At 38.4% G+C, this 22548-nt stretch overlaps 1 protein-coding gene across 1 annotated transcript in view; it reads right to left on the bottom strand.

The window, feature by feature from the left end:
* Positions 1–263: 263 nt before the first annotated feature.
* Positions 264–22548, bottom strand: part of CPPED1 (calcineurin like phosphoesterase domain containing 1) — a 59927-nt gene continuing 37642 nt past the window's right edge. Inside the window, exon 4 of the mRNA XM_072348821.1 lies at positions 264–6163. Within this exon, the coding sequence (XP_072204922.1) occupies positions 5931–6163 (233 nt within the window). The 3' untranslated portion in view covers positions 264–5930. The remainder of the gene's footprint in view (positions 6164–22548) is intronic.

Below are 22548 nucleotides of genomic sequence, written 5' to 3'. Positions count from 1 at the left end.
TTTTCTTAGATGCTTAATGAAAAAAAAAAGGGGGGGGGGGGCAGGTAGAGGGGGAGAAAGGTAGGGAAAGAGGAAGAAGACCAGAAACAGTAGCAATAAATGTAAGCACATAAATTTGTGTTGCTATAATCACCGGTGGCGCACGGTGTTAGAACCACCGCTTGCAACACTGGAGGCCCGGGTTCGAATCCCCCTGTGGTGCAAGTGGTAGAACTGCTCCTCTGCTACACTAGAGGGCTCGAATCCCAGGAGTTGGACTCGATGATCTCTAAGGTCCCTTCCAACTCGCACAGTACTATGATACTATGATGATAATGTTTAACAGTACAGAAATGTCATGGGTTATATTCTAGTTGCAGAGGAAACTGTGTGTTTATATTAAATTTCTAGGAACCCCAGGGCAAAGCAAGGCAATTAAAATGTTGAAGAATTAAAAATAAACTCCAGAAGCTTCAAGAAAAATACCTTTAGTTGATTAGTGGTACAATGCATCTTTAATGAGAAACAAATTAGGATTGCGTTATTTCTTAGGAGGATAAGGGGAGGCATTAGATGTCTGCACTGATGTTAGAGAGCTTAGAAATAATCTGACAGTGTTAGCTGGAAACACTTATACTGCCTAATATACAGGTAAGAAGAGTAGTGAAACAAATCATTTCCAGTGAAACTGGAAGTGAAGTTTTGTTATAGTCCCATCACTTTTTGGATGTGTTTTGATTCTTCCATTTGATACATGTAAGTCTCTATTTTTGTCAAACCATTAGTCTTTTCTTGAAGTATGTTTCTAATGCAAACTAATTTATATAAAAAAGTTCAAGCTGTAAAATTTAGAATTAATTTTGAATGAGACACCTTGGAAACCACTACATCTTGCATTTGTCCACAGCAAACAAAATTATTTTAAAAACAAGGCTCAGAAATTCACATTAGGGAAAAAAGAAATCTCAGTTAACCTATTGCAACAGTGTACAAAATGAAAAGAATAGGGAAAAAAATCTTAATTTTACAGATCAGTGACTGGAGAATGTAAAAATCTGCAGTCTGAAAAAAATATCCTGAAATGTGCTGAGTAAGTACAGTAAACCCTGTTGCTGGAAGCTTATTTTTGGTAAGGAACTTTTTGGAAGCTTATTTTTGGTAAGGAACTTCACTTTTACTGTAGTAAAATGATAGAGAAGTTGTCCTTATGCACTCTGTCCTGTTAGTGCCCTCTTGGCTTCATACTTGTAGTGTACTGAATGAACCATATTCATTTGCGGTAATATTAGCTTTGTCTCATGTAAATCTGAACACAAGTCATTGGTTTCCTAGTTGGTGTGCTGTTGGCCCATTATTCAGGAAGTTCCTGGACAGGGTAGTTGATATGTTTGGGACTGGTGGTTTTGTTTCATTAGAGCAGTATGAGATAGCTTTCTACATGCCTATGCCTTTTTTTTAAAAAAATATGGAATTGGGAGAGAAAGATTTGCATATGCACAGGTAATCCTATTACCTATTAATTTAACAATACTATGCCTTTCTAAACAATATTTGAGAAAGATAGGCGTGCATTTAGAAAAGGGTTGTTTTAATTGCTGGCTACCCAAAAGTGGAATAATAACACTATCATTTTAACTAGGATAAGGCTTTAATGAGTCTCCTAGGAAAGGAAAAGCTGATGATTAGTAGAAATGTACTAAACTATCTGCATTTGACAAACAGCTAGTGGAAGAAATTATTTCTAGAGAATTTGAATTGACTGGTTTTTTGCTTTCCTTTTTTTTGCCTCTGTTCTGCACTTTTTCTGCAATTTTTCCTTCTGAATCTATAGCACCATAGCTGAACTTGAAGTAGACAGAAAGCCAATTTAGTACACTGGTCTAATAATTTGTCTTTATTGTAAGTTTATTTTTCCTATTTTATTTTATTTTGTATTTTATTTTATTTTATTTTATTTTTTAACAGAGTATCTTCCCATGAAAATGTGTGTAAGAGCTCTGTGGTTGCATTAATCAGCTTTGAGTTTTCTAATCTTCAGCTGGCTGGCTGAGTAATGAACACATTTCTTGAGGCTGGGAAGAACAAAATTCTACTAGCAAGACATTGCTCTCTAATAACGGGAAATCATTTTGATTGCTGAAACATAATCTAAAAAGCTTTTCTGAAACAAATCTGCAGGTCTTTCATTGTTCAAGAGCTGCTTCTTATAACTCTGCTGACTGTCCTTTCAAGATACCACTGGAACAAACTTAAGCATAGTAGATGTGGAAGCTGCTGTATTTTTGCTTGCATTCTGGGTGAAGAGAGTTGCAGCAACAGATTCACATCTTTGTCCTTCTGTTTGTTTTCTTACACCAGCTTACTTTTTAATAGATGTCTCATCTTTTCCTAAAGAATCTGGTCTTCTGCAGGGTTCATGGCAATCAGACCACTGGCAGCCTAAACCACTCACCTCCTTGATTCCCTGCTGTGCGTTCTGGTATTTACCAATGATGGTAGACATCATATGTAAAGCTGGAACAGGAAGAGAAGGAAATTCCTACAAACTAAAATATTATTGAATGGGAAATTCCCTTTTTACAGTTTTCTAACGCAAACTGGTATTTTTACATGTTAAGAATGTTTATCATAATTTAGGGTTTGTTCAGCAGGCAAGCTTTCTGATAAGTATATGTACATGTTTCCTATTGCTTTCAATCATATTACTGTATTCAAATGGCAGTTACAAAGCAGGATTAATGAGGGTGTTACAGAAAGCAGCTTATTCATGGCATTAACATGAGCTGAAACAATGATATCTCAGCCTTCAAAGGTTTGTATAGTGACATACATAGAGGAACTGTGCATTCTTAAATGCTGAAATGCTTAATTTTCAGTGTGCTGTGCATTTGCTTATGATAGATACGCCTCTAAATATTTGCTCACAGCAGAATTAAAATCGCTACTAAAAACACACTAGAAAACAAGTTGCAGTGCAGAGGTAAGAGAGCAGTCCCTGAAGCAAAGCAGCAGGGTGAGCATAGAACACTCAGTCTCCAAATTAAGATGGTAGAAGAGGCTTTGTTTTTATCATTGCCCATTCCCAACATAATTGATTATTTTTAATTTTAATGAGCCATCAAACATTTACTTTCTTTCAAGAAGGATTCAGAAGAAGCATTTTCTTCAGTTTGTTGCATACACTCAAACTGACAAACCAAGACTGACCTCAAAGATCGGTGCTTTTCATAGGTCTCCACCTCAGATTGTACTTCATTATGTAGCACTGGTTATTTTCACAGATTGCTCTGGTATTCTAATATTAATTTTCCACGTTTAATGAGTTATCAGAAGTCATCTCAGCCTGTTAGCTGCCTTCAAGAAACTGGGATGAATTGCGATCACCTGATTTATTTATTTATTTATTTTTCCTTTGCCCACAGAAATGAATGGGAACTTGCTCTTTTTTTCATAAGCAGTTTGAACTTCAGTATCACCTTGTCTTAAAGACATTCATTTGCTGACAGAGAGTTACCATTATTTTTGCATCTGCAGTAAGGCTGATAATGTCACCAACATCAAAAGATGTTTTCTTAAATGATAACAAGCATCTCCATGGGTAGATTATTTCATAATTTAACACAATATGAGCTACTTTAATCTACATAAACAAGATAGTGCACTCTGACAATGAAGACCTCTGCCATATACAATTAGTTAAGGCATCTGTATTAATTCTGAAGTAGCTGATTATTAAGAAAATTAATCCAACAACATTTTTCATTTATGCAGGTAAAAAAGCACATTCTGAACAAAAGAAGTATTTGAGATATGAAATAATATTTTTAATTGAGCTTCAGATTTGTACTTGATCAATATTTTTATGACAGAATGCTATGGAATTTCTTGCAATGACAAGACACTTAAGAAGTGGAGAAACTAATTTACAAATATGAAAGTGATGCTTATACAAACATTTACATTGTATATTAGTACACTGTAACCATGAAAATAAAGTTATAGAGTTCTATTGTAATTAATGTTTTCACAGTTGTCGAAAGACTAGTTATGTTTCTAGGATCACCCAGTCTTCACATTTTCAGTTAAAATTACATCCTTTAATAAACAGGCATATGAAAAGAGCACTTCCTCCATTCAGCTTTTCAATACAGTACCAGAGCAGGGAGTGTACTCCTTGGTTGGACTGTTTCAGGTCTCTCTGCTGAACTTCTTCAGCCTTAATATGTAAACTGTCATACTGAATAGCAAGACTGTTCTCCCCTATGCAAAACATAATCTAGAATCATCTTGTTAGTGAAACCTTTAATAAATTACTAAATATAATATATTTATAATATATTTATATTTATATATTTATAATATATTTATATATATTAGATTACTAAATATAATATATTCAAGACTAAATGTTAACAGAAATCAGTTGTTTCAATGGTACATAAGTACACAGATTTTTAAAATAAATTTTAACTATTGAACTAATTAACTGCTTAACTTCCAGTGAAACTACCTTCTGGGTGTTTAGCTAGCCTTTGATATCCACTCCCATTTCCCAGATGTTCCCTTAAAAATGAGTCTGTGAAAGCATTAAACTAATCAGAAGCAGCAGGAGATTAAAAGCAAAATCTTTTTTTTTTTTTTTTTTTTTTTTTTTGGATTCAAACATTACCTATGCTTAGTTTGTTATCATGAGATGGTAGCTCATGTTTGGTACTGTCCACTTGCAGCTACAGGTCTAAGGAATGACAATGCACGTGAGTACACATAAAATGAGCAGAGGGCATTGTTTTTTCAGTCAGTACTGTTTCTGTCCTTCCATCTTCAGGTGAAAAAGCTGTGCTACCTGTATATCTAGATGACCTGGGGCATGGGATATAGCGTGTTCAAGCAAGGATGTAAAAACAGAGATATGAGTTAATTACATGTTTTTTTTCCCCTCTTATTTAATAGTAAACAAATGAGACATAAACTGCCAAAAAAATTAGGTGGATTACAGCACCTAAGTTTAAAATGCATTTTTTTTCAAGACTTATTTCAGTGTAGAAGACATACATTAAGGTTTTTAAGATTCAAAGGCTATAATATTTCAACAAGGCACTTTTAAACTGCATTTAGAAATCAGAGTTCTTCATTTGTCTAAGAATCAGAAAGTGACAGTATTCTTGTCACGGGGTTCTCTCTAGAGCTCCCTCGTGACAAGGGAACAAACCCAGGGGAGCAGGAACAAAAGTACCTCTCTTCCCTAACAGCGCGGTGCGGCGCGGCGCGGCCCGGCCACGTGCGCTCCGGGAGAGGGGACGGGAAGGGAGACCGCGAATGGGTCTAGGAGGAAAAAAAAAAAAAGAAGAAAGGATGATCTGAGAACGAACGGGAGTTTAATAAACCCAGTAACACTAAACAACAACGAGAGAGTTTCAACAATGAGAAAACCAAATCCTAATCTCACCGACGGGCTGCGGGAGGCGGGAAACTCCGACCACGCTGTCTCCTCGCCGGGCGCCGGGGAGAGAAACCCCGTCCCCTTTCCGACCTCCCCTCCGGTGCCGCTCCCCACGTGCCCATTTAAGGCAGCCCACAGAAAAAAAAAAAAAAAAACTTGTCCCCTAAACTCCCATTATCCTACATGATGTTTTGATGTGGAATACCAACACCAACCAAATTATAAAACCATAACAATTCTTCACAAAATTTTCTATCCAGTTATTCCAGCTTGTGAATATACAGCAGTAATCTATACTAATTTAATGGTGTTCAAATTTCAAAAGGCAAGTATTTCTTCCATGTTTAGTTTCTCTCAGTGTCATCTATTGTAGTCTTGTTTATATACTTCTCATTATACAAGACTAGGATATAACAGAAACCCAAGCTGTGACTGTGTAACAAGATGTCTTTGCTGTCCTATTGCAACTTGTTCTCAAGAACAACTTGAGTTAAATGGGATTTGACATAGCCTAATTTTGCTTAGCAAGCATATTCACCATCTCTTTCTCCAAGCCTTGGCTGCTTAACTCATCTAAACTGTAGTATCTATGAACAATCTTTTCATCTGTGACAAGAACCACTCGAAGCCCATGTTTATCTTCTCCCAGCTGACATCCTATTGCTGATGAAACCACCATTTCCAATCCTCTGTAGCACCCTCCAGCATTCCTATGATAATGTCCAGAAAACACAGCTTTAACACCTGTTAAAAAAAAAACAAAACAAAACAAACTGCTGAAGTTGTATTACATCACTACTGTGGTTGTAGGGAAAATTCAATAGTAAGTACAGGTATTGTGATTACCTTCAGCACTTAGTGGTTCATAAAGCATGAAATGAAAAAGAAACCATTTAGCTGAACTTGCATTTTAAACAAATAATTAGTTAACATCAATAAATTGTAACCATAATAAATGATTAGTAAAAAGAATGATGTTATGCTCCACTAGCTTTGTTTAGGGTTACTGTATTCCCACCTCTTCATGCTTGCTGCATGGTGTTTGTCATCTTGCTACTCCTTTTGATTAGAAAGAAGGAACACACCAAAGGAAAGTGATTTAAATTAGGGAAAAAAAAAGTAATAAATAACTGCCTGAAGAATTGTGCTGTGGAAATGTAAGCTGAAAGCTAAGAACTGTAGCTGTATTTGTCAATTAATATGCAGAAAATTCACTAAGGCAAACCTAAAGCTATTTATCCAAGGTTAGCAACCTTAAAATAAATAAATAAATAAAATAAAATAAAAAAACAACGGTCAGAGCAAAAAACAGATAATTTGTAATCTATCTTCAAAGACATTTAGGGTTTAAGAAAAGAAACCTAATGTGCCATTCCATGCTTAACACAAAAGGTAGCATGCATTTAGTCCTGATCAGGTTGTTGTGCAGAGAATGGGTCATCTGTGAGTGATGAAAAAAAAATGCTAAGAACAACTGATTTTGTCTTCAGACACAGTGAATGCTGGAAGAGATTATTGACAATGTAAAGGCAGAGAGCCATGATGAGGAACACAGTTATAACTTCACAAGGAAAGACTCATTTCTTCAGCCAGAATACCTTTCACCTTTTTTCCCACAGTAGGTTTAGACTCAGTTCACTGTTGTTAAATGATAGGAAAGTAGGTGAACTTGTCTAAAGACAGCAGGCTACATCTGTCCTTTGCTTTCAGGGGAGATAGGCAGTGATTTGAAGACTAATGTAAAATACATAAACTAGGATCAATCTGTAGTTAAAAATTAAGCAGCTTGGAAAGCAGAATATAAATTATTCTTCTATGCGCCTGGTAAAAGCTACATAGGCTTTTATATTTGAAAAGCCAAACCTCCCTCAGATAGCAAATGACTCAAGATAGAATGAGTGAAGCAACCTTTACACTGGACAGTGTACATGAAGGTCACTGCCAAGTGGAACCAATCTGTAATTCTATTTATCAGTACTGATTCTTTCTGTTTTGTGTAACTCCCACCTAGCTGGTGTGACAGTTACACTTGTAAGTCAGCATAGCAATGTGGAGAGCTTGCTCCTAGCTGCAGGAACCTAGCAAAACAATCAATTTGTTGTGTTGTTTTTTTTTTTTTCCTTGAGAGAAATCCAATAAGAATATCTCAAAAAGTGACAGCATGACATAATGGGTTCTTTGCAGAGAATGTATGCTTTCTATATTATTTTTCATCTTTAGAATTACAATATAAGAATGTTTTAAAACTGATGCTGTAAGTCAGTTTACTGAGAACAAGGAATTGTTGCTCCATGTTGCAGCTTATTGTAGTGACTGTCTAATGTAACATCCTTCTGCAATTCAGGCAGAACACCACAGTGGTTCCTTCTCATTATGTGCATGTATAGCCTTGGGGCTACATTTCTCTCCCCTCCAGGCCCCCACATTCCTTATGGAAGTGTCATGCAGCATAGGCCGAACCAAGAACTGTTAAGGTGGGGTTGATTATCCTGTCCAATACAGAAAGCAAAACTGAACTGTGTTGAAACTTTATATATGACATCTTACTTCTTAGAATGAGACCTATCATCCTTTGTGGCAACACTTTTGAGAGCAAGCCGGCTTAGAGATGGCTGTAAAGGATCTATGGACATAACATTTTCCTGTCCTTCAGGCACCCAACAAATAACCAATATTTTCAGTAACATTCTGGACTCCACTCTCAGGCACAAAGCTGCCATGGACTTGACAGGATCTTGGTCTTTTTACTTGAAGAGTTAAGCTGCAGCCTAGTCTCCAAGGACTTCATTTAGTAACCAAATGCTTGGCCTGCTTGCATACTACACCAGCTAGATTTGTCTTCAGTAGTTTCTACTCAGTAATAGTACTACTACGGTAACAAATTCATTTTAATATTTTCTACTTTTTCAACAGGTGAAGCAAAAGTACTTCTCTCTGTGGAAAAAGTTAGGGGAAAAAATAACACTCAAAATCATAGCGAGATGCAAATTGCATGTGATGCTTTTAGTAAGAGATAAAAAGTGTTTTGTAAGGGAAGTAAGTGCTCTTATTTTAATAGAAGCATCATTGTTCTAAAAGGAACATATTTCTACCATCCACAGTATTTAACCTTTAGCACTAAAAGAAGAACAGAATTCAAGACTTGTGTCATCACATGTAAACAAAACTGCAACCTGTAGTTTAAGTGTATTTAGAAGGATAACAAATAAAAAGGCAATGAAACAACTTCACCTGTACTATAAGAAAAAACAAAATCTCCCTTTGTCTGAGAAGTCATGAGATTTTTGAAGCACCTATCTTAAGCCCTTTAGCCAAAACCAGAAGGCAAACACCAGGAAAAAAGTTTGGCCCATGAATCACACAGTTTTTTTTCTTCTCAGGCAAATACTGCAGCTTCTCCCCAGTTATGATTAGCATCTGCTACCTGCCTTCATTTAATAAAGTATTTTGGTAAGGAACTGAAATAAGAGCAATTGATAAACACTGCAAATGTGGTACCTTACCAACAAAGCATGTGATTTAAAAATCATTTTACCTCCTGTTGGCTACATGAGGCACACTGTCTTAAACAAACTGGTGTTTTTGGGCACTTTTCATTCAGATTCTCTATTTTAGCACTCAGATCTCACTAATTCCACTGGATGGGTATTCAAATCTGAAATACCCTTGTGGATTGAGGTGCTCTGGATTAGCCACTGCTAGAATTAGTATTTGTCTTGAGTCAAAGCTGTGCCCAGACTTCAGTTTTCAGGTATTCTTTACTTCCAGTGTAATTCATTCTTGTTACAGTTGTGTTAGAATCTGTTACATCTTGAACAAAGAAACAAACAGGTCACTGCTGTGTAATAATAGAAGTCTAACTGATTTATTTATTTATTTATTTTTTACTTCAATAGTATTTTGTTCACTCAGCTGCATTGCCCTCGCTTTTATTAGTAAGCACAGGAAAGAAAACTGAACAAATCAATGCAGTAATACTGACATGACATGCAGGCAATTTACTTCGCTCTTGCTTTTGATCTTAAACATAAAAAGAATCTTAAGATCTGAGCATTCAAATTTAATTTATTTCTTCTAGATGTTTTTTTTAAGTACCGCTGACAAGTTGCTAGCAATCTACCTTTGACTCCAGCATGCATTCACGCACAAAACTTCTGTTTTTCAAACCTTGTGAGAACAGAACAATGTTTGTCCTGGCAGGCCTCACTTTAGTAACCTGCTTTAAGGTATGCTCAGGTCATTTAAATGCAATCCAGAAGATCTACCAAGCTGCAGTCCCTTCCCAGTAAATAAACAAACTACAAACAAAGAAAAAAAACAAACAGAATACCAAGAATTAAGGAGAGAAGTGATCTGTTTTTCATCCTTGACTTCTAAAGTTGCAATTGGGAAATATTTTGAGATAAAAGCAGTAGGAAATAGTAAAAAAAACAAAACAACAACAACAACAAAAAACTTACTGTGTAAATAAATGTCCATCTTCCCAAGCACTCATTATTTCATTTTTAGGAAATACATGCTGAATTGAATTTAAAAATGGATGGAGGTTTTAGAGTATCTATTAGTCAAAAGGGCATTATCTATTATAATAACACACCTAATATTCTCACCTAATACATCATTCACTAAAAGCAAACTATTAAGATCAGAATAAAGTAAATAACTGTGTAGTATTAACAAGAAAACAAAAAATCCTGTGTATTACCTCTACGATCATCACAGCCTGATGTTAGACTACATGACACTGAAAGTGGGAACAGACTACCAGGGCCAGAAAGGCCTGAGCTGACAAAGTCACTTTTGATCAGAAGGGGACTGAAAGCCAGGTCATACTTGGAATGGAAAGCTTCAGTGCAGCATACCATGTCATGCTTCATCTGCTCCAAAACCATACCTGGATCACGCAAAAATCTAAAAACAAAATGAGGTTCAGGCCTGCACACAAAACAGAGTTTTCAGAACCATCTATTTGCAAAAATATTAATCTCTGTTTAAAATAAATAAATAAATAAATAAATAAATAAATAAATAAATAAATAATTTGAAATTCTGAAATTGCTTTTGACCACTGCACAGCAGCTATGTCCTCATGTAACCCAGACCAGAATATTAGCCTGAAAGCAACGGAGTTCTACCTGAAATGTTCTCCACTTACTGATGCTAAAATATTCAGCAAAATCTGAAAGAGAACTAGCCATGCTGTTGCCTTTAGCCTGCTATCTATTTTACTTCCAACAAGAATCAGATAAAGAAAATGGTTCGTAACATTAAAGGAAACAATGTGCTGGACATCATGCAGAAGGCAGTTTGTTTGCAGGAGAAGCTCAGGTTAATTTGAAGGATTTTATAAGTGCAGCATCTCTTTTCTGCAAATTATACTTCATCACTCTGAGGAAATCCTTTTGAAAAACAATTCTGCAACACTAGGGAGAAGAGGTCGGCATGATTTTGACATAAATGCACTACAAAGAGAACAAAGGCATTTAGCTGTGTCACACATAATTCCCAGGAGAATTAATACGTCCTGGTTAAAGCTTATTGTCAAACTGCAGCACTACAGATCCAGACTTCCCTCCCTTCCTTGATACTGTATTGCTGCTGTATTCTGTGGTGTAGACAGATGTGAGGAGGTGGAAGACTGGGCATAAGTCCATTTTTTGCATAAACGGAACAGGACTGTAGCTCTCCTCCTAACAGCACAATGGACAACCTTGTCTTTTGCAGTAGCTCCTTTGACCAACCTTTCAGTTCAAGGAATAGTTCAATAATTAGTGCATTTTATCAGACATACACTGGATAGCCCTTCCCTTCCCTGTTATGGCAGGAGTGAGAAGAGAGAGCACTGCTGCAGTACAGGACAAACATGTTTTGAACTGCGGGCTCTGTGCGTGAGTGAGGGGATTGCCACGTAGGCCTTTGAGCAGGGCCATCTGGGATAACAGCAATTTGGGATAACGTGATGCTACAGTCCAGCAGAAGCATCAGTACCAGCATGATGCACGTGCTTTCAAATGCCCTAGTTTAAAAAACAGGTGAATAAAATCAGGTGTCCTCTTCAGAAGATCTCACATAAAGATCACATTATTTTGTCATTTTGTCACAAGTATCTTCCCATAAAGAGGTATTTCAGTAACAGTGACTTGCTCTTTACTGGCAAGATTTCAAACACCAAGTCAAAAGTCTCCAGCTTCTGGTATTCTGAGCTCTTAGAGTGGCAAAGTACAACACCTTTAAGGAATAAACAAAGTGGTACAATGTACATGGCAATATAAACGAGATCTGAAGTGACAGCATGCACTTGCTCACTAACAAAGAAAGAAAGATCTCCAGGACAACAATAAGATTCTGCAAAATGCATCTCTTTTCCAAAGTTCCTGAAAAATTATATGTTTCTTAGTTTGACAATTCAAAAAATACAGGTTGAGTGCCAATTTCAAAGACAATCCAGATGTGTTGTTTGCAGAGGTACAAATAGGCTAAAACAAGACACAAAACAATGCTCACATTTACCTTGAAATACTGAAAATTAATTTTCATGAAGATACACACACCAGGAAAACATTGTTTTTCTGTACAAAATCTGGATATTGGGCTAGAACTCAGACTTGAAATAGTCAAAATCCCAGGGCTGTCTGAACCTAACATCTGAAACACATGCTCATGGCTTGCTTCCCAAAATCCCCCTGAATTCAGAAGTTGTTTTCCAACTCTTTTCCTAACATACAAAAACTATTTTGCAGCAGGTTTCTGTATCTCAGTGCAACTGGCTCAGCCTCAGTTGGAAGCCAAACTGCTCAAACCAGCACTATGGACAGTGTAAAAATACAGGAAGAAAATTACCAATATAAAAATAAACCAAAGAAAAGCAAGCACATTTTCCAAATTAGGAAGAGAAAGCCTGGCGTAATCAGCATCAGCAATCAGTAGCATACTTTATTTAGACTGAGCCTTCAATTAAATAAATGCTTTTCTCAGCAAAAGCAAATGAGACTGTAAGAGAAGGCTAAATTAGTGGAATATGAATGACATAATAAATATGTAGTGAGTTCAGTACAGACCTTTCTTCTCCTCCAGTGCACTCTGTAGAAATTTCTACGGGGAAAAAAATGTATTTCTGACTGGACAGATGGCCCAGATTATTACTCTTTAAGAGCTGGCTAATGAACAGTTTTTAAAAATAACTCCAGACACAAACCAATGTCCATTGCATTTCATTTACAAATTAACAGCTTCAGTACAGACTGCAGGTGAAGTTCAAAGCAAACAAAGGGAGGTATTTCTTCATGTAGCACCAGCTGTGAAAGGGTGTCTCTTTCCCACAGATAGCTGTGAAAGCTGAGAGTTAGCGAAAAGCAGCTGAACAAATAAAATCAAAATCATTAAATAGCACTATGTTGATAATGTGATTTAGTAAGTCTCTGAAAGAAACATTGTTGAAGATTGGATGTATACTTGAAAGTAATTTTATACACTTTTATGCCCTGCGCTCTGCCTAAAGACCTGAGAAGGTGAAGCACAGGAGTGGGCAACCGGGACCATCATTCTCATCTAATTACTCTGCTTTTAAGTTAGCTATTTAAGTTAAGAGGCAAAAATCAGTTTAAAGGAGAATGATGCCTATTTAAAAATCACTAGCTTCCCTAGTCAATCTAATCATGGGCTGAAGAAAGAATACATATTAAGAAAAGCTGAACCTATATGAATTGTGTGCCCCAGTGGTGCAGTGGTAGAAGTGCTGCTTGCAACACCGGAGGCCCGGGTTCAAATCCCACTGTGGTGCAAGTGGCAGAAGTGCTGCTCTGCTACTCAGACAACTCGAATCCCGAGAGTTGGACTTGATGATCTCTAAGGTCCCTTCCCACTCGCATGATACTGTGATACTGTGAATTTGTCTCCAAACTGCAGGAGCTAAATAAGAGCAGCAGTAGAATCAAAATGGAAGTAAAAAGATGGAGAAGCAGTTCCATAAGGAAATGAAACCATACTCAGTGTGTGCATATATCCACATGCTTCTACATGTAGATATGTGTTTTTAAAGGCAAAGTTTCTGGCAAATACAACCATTTAAGTCACAAAAATAAACTGATCTTCAGCATTCCCCCTGGAGCGTAAGGCACAAATGGACTTCTTTTTATTCCTTTCCTCTATAACACGCAGCAGCTTTTTAGACTCTGGGACGATGTGGTTGGTTCAACAGTAATACATGTTCTCAGAACAATTCTACACTCCAAAATGTCCTTTCAGCTTCCCTACAAGAGCACTGGCACTTTTTGCTCTACCTCTTTTCTCTCCCCTGAGCAAGTGACGTATATCATTTTTTCAAGCCTCCAGTGCTACAGAGCAAATAATAATATTTGGTAGTCTTTGCAAGCAAAAATCTCTCCTGTAAAATTAAATTGATTTTTATGTTATAGCCATGTGATTAGCCCTCACATCACCCCATCTGCCAAGCAGGTAATACAGTAGTAAACAAGGTGTGAAGCACCAGTCACAGCTCCCTTAACAAAACATGTTAAGTGCTCAGGCAGTTCTCAGATCCTGCTCTACAAAAATCCCAATCCCACCAGCAGAGAAGGAAATATTCCACCTGGTAGGTGTCAAGGGATAAGCAGCCTTTGTTTTGTAACCTCTCCAGCCTTAAATAAATAGCAATATTATGAATTATTTTATGCAGCCTTTTAGAAGATTTGTATTATTCTACATTCTTCATCAGAGGTGTGCTCTGAATAATACAGAACTGAAATGTAGTATTACAGTTCACAGCACCATGAGAATCTTAGTCGAAAACACTACATTGTTAGTAATGGTGAAACTAGAAACCTGCAGGAAAACCACCTTAAAGTTGCTTTATCAACTAAAAAAATCCAGAGCTTGATGCGGGAGATAAACTTATTAACCACAGAATATCCTGGGATGGAAGGAATCCAACAGGGTCATCAAATCCATCTCATGGCTCCACACAGGACCAACCAAATGTACCTCAAACTCCAGCAATGTAGAGCCATGACCATTTCCCTGGGAAGGCTGTTCCACTGCCTGTTCACCCTCTGGTGAAAAGCTTTTCCTGATACCCAGCTTGGGCCTCCCCTGATGCAGCTTCATAACATTTCCTTGGGGTCCTAGCCTGCAAAGTGTATCTATGACAAAATAAGTTTTACGTAGGACAACACTGAATGCAGATATGTAGAGAAGGCCTTTAGCTGCACTTGTGTTTCCTGTATAACCAGAGAAGAAGCAGCAGGCATAGCCAGCAGACTTAGGATGGCTAAATAAGCCACTGTGGGTACAGACTGTAGAAGGTCACTCCATACTTTGGGTTAGTGTTTGTGAATGCCTTTTGTGGCCTATCAGTGGAATTTGCTTATTGGTTTTGTTGGTTACTTTCTTAATTTGAAAGTTAAGCTTTCTAAGATATTTGATACAAACTTCAGACTATCCTGGCTTGCTGTGTGCTCTTAAGGACTGAAAAGAAGTTTGCAATCAAAACTACAGCCCAAAGGAGAAAACAAACATCAAATATTATGGATTATACTAAATAAATGTTTTGCAGTATTTTCTTGATGAATTTCTGAAGACAAACAAAACAAAACCACATAGATACACACTTGTTCTTATGTTGTCATACCTAGGGCACAATCTTAAAAAACAATGTCCTTACACAGGTAAATAAAATACAACAAATTTGGTCACTATACCTGTACAATGAACACATATTTTCATTATGTGTTCATAATTCTAGACACTGAAATTGAAAATATGTAAATCTGCATTATCTTAATACTGACAAAGTGACATATGAGCAAGCACTAAGATTACTCACTTGTGTATAAGCTCTACTAAAATCAAGGTCTCAGTGGCAAGAAGAAGAATCCTCTTTGATTACACAACAAAGAAAATAATGAAACACAGCACATGTCTGGTAACTTGCTTTAATTTGGTACTCAAATATGTATCACCTGAGGATGTTCAGAAAGCTGCTTCTCCCTTTAATATCACTCTTATGTAAAAAAAAAAAAAATAAAAGATTAAGAGAAGCATGTAGCTATTATGCTCTTCTAATGAGTAAAGATGTTAGAAGTTACAGCACTTAGAATCACCAAATATAATGAAAAAATAGAATAAAGTTAGGTTGTTAATTTTTTCTGTGTGTATGAATTCCAGTGTTTTCCACCACACCTGAAAAATTATTTTGAAGACATTTAGCTTGAATTTATAACTTTACAGTTAAAAAACCTGAATGCTCTGAGGATCCATGAGCATTATTTTATATGCATTATCTTGCTATTCTGAAAAAATACTCTTGCCCTCGATAGCCAACTGGTATTCATCATCTTGCTCTGAACCATGAATTCTTTTATCAGTTTTGTTGTTGATAAAGGAGCTATCAACCTAGGTTTCATTCAAAGTCTTAAACTTGTTTGTAGATTGCTCCGAAAGTGATGCCTCCTATTTATTTCCAGCATACAGCAAAGAACCTAGTATCATAGTATCATCATAGTATCATAGTATTGTGCGAGTTGGAAGGGACCTTAGAGATCATCGAGTCCAACTCCCGGGATTCGAGCCCTTCTGTGTAGCAGAGCAGCGCTTCTACCACTTGCGCCAACAGGGGGGATTCGAACCCTGGGCCTCTGGTGCTGCAAGCAGCACTTCATATCACTGCGCCACCGGGGGCACACAAGTAACACTTTGATACAGCAGTTCTCAGATACAAAACACTATACTTCAACAGTCAGCACCATTAGGTGCACATTTTTACTGCTGATGAACAAGAGCCTGCATGTTGCACTTGTAAAATCTATACCAGTAAAAATGACTGCCACTGCTGAAATGCTCACCTACAGCAACAACACAGTCACACAGCAACAACACGTCATGGAATGCTGGTGGGAAGCTTTAGCCCCTGCTCCATCCCACCAACAGCTGCCTCTGTCATTATAGGCTGACGTCATAAAACAGGAGGCATTACTTTCAGAGCAGCCCTCATATTTACTTCATTTACTAAGGATTTTCAGTGTGGCAGCGATGAGTCTCAGGTAACAACTGTTTAAAAATCATCTATAGCTCAACAAAAACACCCATATCTTTCTGTTCATAGAAAATGGCCGAAACAGGCTAGTTAAACTATACTTGGATGAGACATATAAAAGAGTTTGTCTTCTACTGCAGAAACTTGAAATTTTAACACCATTTTATCATATTCAAAGAAACAAGGCATGCGTATGGGAGATTGGTAATCACAGCCTGAACCTCTGATTAATCAGCTGAGGCAAGTGTGGGGTCAGCTGTGGGAGCACAGGTGAGAGTGATGTAGCTGTGATCCCAGAAGGGGTGGAGCTCGACTCCACCTCCTCTGAGACCTTATTTAAGGGCTGACTCCCACTGAGGCAGCATTTCTTGGAGATTGCTCTCCAGTGAGGACTGCCCCAGCTTCTTCAGCTAAGGCACCACCACCGGTGAGTTTCCCTTTGCTTATTACTTCTGTACATTTATTACCATCTTTGCTACCATCTGTATATTAACAACCAATACAATTGGCGAGCCAGCCAGGAGCCTGCAAATATCAGGAAAAAAAAATGTCCTTTTTATGGAATGTGTTTAGCTGGTTCAAGGGGGAGAAGATTCCCCCCTTAGGAAAGTTCTTCCCTGGACAAATCCCAGGGATTGAGGCATCCCCATATTTCCAATTAGCAATGATTATTGAACAATGGGGGCCCTTACGGGTAACAGGCAATATGTCCCCCTACCATCTGACCGAATATTTCCAGGGACTGCAAGAAGATATCTTGACGACCAAGGAAAGACAAATGGCTGCATCCATGGCAGCCTGGTCTTTGCTAAATGCTTTAAATCAGGCAGAAATGAAGTCAAATAAGATCGAGCATGAAAATCAATTATTAAAGGCCTGCATTGAAAAACTAGAGGGTGAAATTAGTCTGTTAACGGGGAAAAATTCATCATTTTTTTCAACTAACCTCAAATTAGATATATTTCAATGGATGACAGTAGGGATCCTGAAACAACGGATCAAAATAAGGTCACTAAATCTGACCTAGAAGAGCCACCTAAGACGGACTTATTAGAAGTCTGTCCTGTGGTAACTCTAAAAACAAAAAAGGTTCAGGATCGACCAGCAGGGGTGCCTCCCAATCAGTGGCCCCCTGCTGACTCATATTTACATGTAATGGCGCATCCATACACGCCCACCGAGCTTATGGACTTAGTACAACAATTCAGGCAGAGGCCGAGGGAAAATGTCCCGGCCTGGCTATTACGACTATGGGATTCGGGGGCAGAAAGTGTATTAGTTAGGGGCCCCGAAGTATCTAAATTGGCAACAATAACAGTCCATCCTGCCCTGAGGCAGAGATTGTACGCAGGGACCCAGTTCCCTGAGGAAAATCATTCAATCATAGACTGGTTAATGGCTGCCTGCCGCATGGTGTGGTCGAGTAAAACGGATATGCCAGTACATACAGGGATGTGGTCTTCTATGGAAGACCTGCAGAACTACATCCAAGAACTAGGCATGTGAGAGGCTATCTACGAAGACGCATTTGTTAGCCCCGATATGGTAAAGTTTTCCGCAGGAATGAGAGACCTAATCCTACAACAAGCTCCCTCACATATGTATGGAATGTTGGTTTCCATATTAAACCCTTTAGTGGCCGCAGAGGCAGCAGTCCAACAAGCTGCCCAATTGGTTACCCAGGAGAAACTGAGCACCTATGAACCAAGTGCAATATCAGGGTGATTGAGGATACCAAAGTTTTCCCAATAGCCCGAGCCAGAAGATCAGCCCCGTGAACCCCTTGGGCAGGACCCATTAGGGTGTCCGGAAAACAAATGTTTAACGATTTACTCCAGGCGGGCGTTCAATTTGCCAAAATTGATGGGCAGCCCAACCATGTTCTACTTCAGTTGTGGAAGCAGCTGAAGGATGAACAAAAATTTCAGAACCGCCCCAAAAGTCCGGGGATAAGATTTATAGAACGGCGACCAACAACAACTTGGAATCTGGAAGACTTTGTTGTGCCGAATAGGAAAAAGAAGCCACCTCAGGTACATCAGGTCACTATAGCAGAGGCATCAGAGGTAAAAGACTTGAACCTGGCCCAGTTCATGCAATGATGAGGGACGTCAGTCACCAAATGCGCCTCTAGATGGGACCGGAGGCCCTATGTAGAATTGACGATATATTGGTCCCAAAGGAATGTACAGAAGGTTATGGCCCTAGTTGATACTGGGGCAGAAACATCTATATTATATGGGGACCCAACAAAATTCAGAGGCAACAGAATAATGATTGGAGGCTTTGGGGGAAAGACCATTCCAGTCACCCAAACCTGGGTAAAATTGGGGGTCGGGTGCCACCACGGGAGTACAAGGTATCTATTGCTCCAGTTCTGGAATACATATTAGGAATTGATATCTTGTGGGGTCTGGCTCTCCACACAACAGTGGGAGAGTTCCGGCTGCGGCAAAGATGCATTAGTATCCGGGCAATTCAGACAATATTGAGAGGCCATGCAAAACATGAGCCTATTTGTCTGCCAAAGCCACGCCAGATTACTAGTGTAAAACAGTACAGACTCCCAGGTGGGCAGGATGAAATAACAAAAACTGTGCAGGAATTAGAGAAAGTGGGTATTATAAGGCCTGCGCATAGCCCATACAACTCCCCAGTATGGCCAGTGCGAAAGTTGGATGGAACATGGAGGATGACAGTGGACTATAGGGAATTAAATAAGGTCACGCCGCCCATTCATGCAGCCGTACCCAATATTGCCTCCCTAATGGACACACTAAGCAGGGAAATTAAAATGTACCACTGTGTCCTAGACTTAGCAAATGCATTCTTCAGTATTCCAATTAGTGAAGAATCACAAGACCAGTTTGCATTCACATGGGAAGGCAGGCAGTGGACTTTTCAGGTTCTACCGCAAGGGTACGTGCATTCGCCCACTTTTTGTCATAATTTAGTGGCGCATGATCTGGCTAAGTGGCAGAAGCCAAATAATGTCAATTTATATCATTATATTGATGACCTCCTGTTAATATCCGATTCATTAGAGGCGGTGAGACAAGCAGCAGATTTGTTGATAGCTTATCTGCAGAAGAGAGGGTGGGCTATAAACCCACAGAAGGTGCAAGGTCTGGGGTTGTCTGTAAAATTCCTGGGGGTAATTTGGTCTGGAAAAACCAAAGTACTACCCAGTGCAGTAGTAGATAAAGTCCAAAGACTGAGAATTCACAATCCAAAAATATTGCCCGTTGGTTACATCAGAAGCTACGGCATGCTGGACAAAAGATAATGTGGGCAGCTGCTAAAGCATGGGGGCTGCCTGTACAACTATCTGATATCGTCCAAGCATGTCAGGACTGTGATGCTTGCTCAAAGATGAGACCAAGACCGTTGCCTGAAACAACATCCCACATTGCTAGAGGATATAGTCCTCTTCAGAGATGGCAGGTTGATTACATTGGGCCCCTCCCTCGGTCTGAGGGGGTGAGATATGCCCTGACCTGCGCTGATACTGTAAGTGGACTGCTGCAAGCCTATCCCGTACCAAAGGCAAATCAAGCATACACAATTAAGGCACTCACTAAACTGATGTCTGCATACGGGACACCTCAAGTTATCGAGAGCAACCAAGGGACTCACTTTACTGGAGCGATGATACAGCGCTGGGCAGAAGAGAACAGCATTGAATGGCGATTTCACCTGCCATATAATCCAACAGGGGCAGGCCTTATTGAATGCTACAATGGTATCCTTAAGGCTGCCCTGAAGACAGACTCCCAGTCCCTGCATGGGTGGACAAAAAGATTATACGAAACCCTGTGGGACTTGAACGGAAGACCTCGGGATGGCAGACCCAGTGCCCTGAAAATGTTACACACTATATGGGCCTCCCCTCTTAGGATCCAAATTACAGGTACTGATAATGAGGTAAAACCGCAGGTTGGTAATGAAAATAATCTTCTGCTCCCTGCCCCATCTCTTGGAGATCGCTCTCCAGTGAGGACTGCCCCAGCTTCTTCAGCTAAGGCACCACCACTGGTGAGTTTCCCTTTGCTTATTACTTCTGTACGTTTGTTACCATCTTTGCTACCATCTGTATATTAACAACTAATACAGCATGCAGATCAGATTTTCAGCTAGAATAGTACCCAGATTCCCTCTTTTTCCCCCTACAAGGGGCACTTATTTATAACATCACTAGAAAATTCTGAACTACTGAATATGCATTTCACATAGCAGAGCAGACCTCACCCCCATTCTAAAAATTGTTCACACAGCATTTGACAACTGAGGCTAAACACTTAGTTACACAAATACATTTTCATAAAGGTATTCTCAAATGATAAGGTACTACTCTATGGAGTAGATTTTCACTACCACTGACATCAGTTTTTTCCAAGGATATTACTTGTTATAGTGCATTTGAAAAAAATAAAATGAGATTAGTAAAATTACTTAGACATGCTGATTACAAATATAGTTTAATTTTGCATAGTAGTAATACATATTTATAAGTGCCAGATTTTCAATTTATAAATATTGATCATAAGGACATGAATTCATCTTTAATTACCTCAACTGCTAAGGACACTTCTAATGTGAGAATGTAATTCAGTACTTTGTACCAGATGTAGCCTGTACAGCTAGTCTTTTATCTCTGCTTGCAGTGAGGGGATAATTTAACAAAAAACATTCTGTAATGTGTAATTATTCTTTTCTAACCACTTACATAAGATTTGGGCTCAGAATTTTAAACAATTGTTTTCTGAAGTTGCATACCTCTGAAGCCACAGTGTAACACCACCATACTTCAAATACTTATTTCCCCCCCAAAAAAAAAAATTTGGCTTCGTTTACGGAAAGACTGAAATCCTTAGAATGTCCTTCCTTTCCCATCTGTCCCTCTCTCTCTTTCTCTCTCTGTGTGTGGTGGCTCCACCTTTGATACCGTAAACTTAAAAGTATCAACATGAAGACTTGATAACTGGGATGGCTCCAGGTCTGCTCCCGAGTTATTAACAGACATACAGAGCACACCCTACTAACAGGGCATTTTCAAAGCCAACAAGCCCTAAAATATACACATTACATTGGATATATTGAAATGTTTCATAACTACACGCTGGTCTGCCAAAGTGGTTGGAAACTCTGCAAGACAGCATCATGATAAGCAGCACAGGGAGAAGTGGAGAGTGCGAGAGCAGGAGGTAAAATATTCCTTGAAATAAAAAAGATACAGTCTCCCTTGTTTTGTAATAAAACCAAAATTCTTAATCAAAATACTTGTGTCCAAAAATGATATCTTTATAATATCTTAATACAAAATATAAGGCATGCTCAGCACATCTCCTTATGGGGGAAAAAAAAGCAGTCTTGTAAATCTTGAATCTTCAAATGTCAATCCCCCGAAGAGCCCCCAGATATTTATGAATTTTGGCTCTACTGATTGGAAACAGGAAGAGCTTGGAAATTAGACTGGTTTTGGATGAGTTCTGGCTTAACAATTACATTGTAAATTAGGAACAATATTGTTTGCAATTCCCATTGTTCAATAATCCAAATAGTGTGTTCTTTTATAGATACAGAGAAAATGACACTGATGCATTGATGACTGGCTGCCAGGAAATTTTAAGGGACTAGCACACTCTAGAAACATGAAAGCAATTAGCAGGAAACAATAGGAACAGTGTGAAGAGGTAGCTACACACTGTACCTGTCTCCATGGCATTCAGGTTTCATCACACAAAGCTAAGGGATTTGCTACAATATTCTCGTTCAAAGCATGTTCCACATGCCTTTTATCCCAGAAGCAACCTCTATTACAAACAGATAAATACAGGGTAGATCTTAGCAGAGCAAGACTCTCTTTAGCATCAAATGGATCTGGACGGTGCTATAAAATTGGCTTACTGTGAGAGAAAACAGCCTCCAAGGTAATTATGGAAAAAAAAAATATAAATAATAATATATATAATATATATATATTTAAATCTGTATTTTTATCATATGGCAATACCAGATCTTCCACTCCTTAAGCGGGTTAAAAAAAATAAATAAAAAAGCAGGTTGTCTAGTATTTGCCAGTACTTGCAAAATGAAATCT

This window comes from Excalfactoria chinensis, chromosome 14, assembly GCF_039878825.1.
Source record: "Excalfactoria chinensis isolate bCotChi1 chromosome 14, bCotChi1.hap2, whole genome shotgun sequence".
NCBI classification, from domain to species: domain Eukaryota; kingdom Metazoa; phylum Chordata; class Aves; order Galliformes; family Phasianidae; genus Excalfactoria; species Excalfactoria chinensis.
The sequence above is the reverse complement of the archived record's forward strand: the minus strand, read 5'-3'. Positions and strand labels throughout refer to the sequence as shown.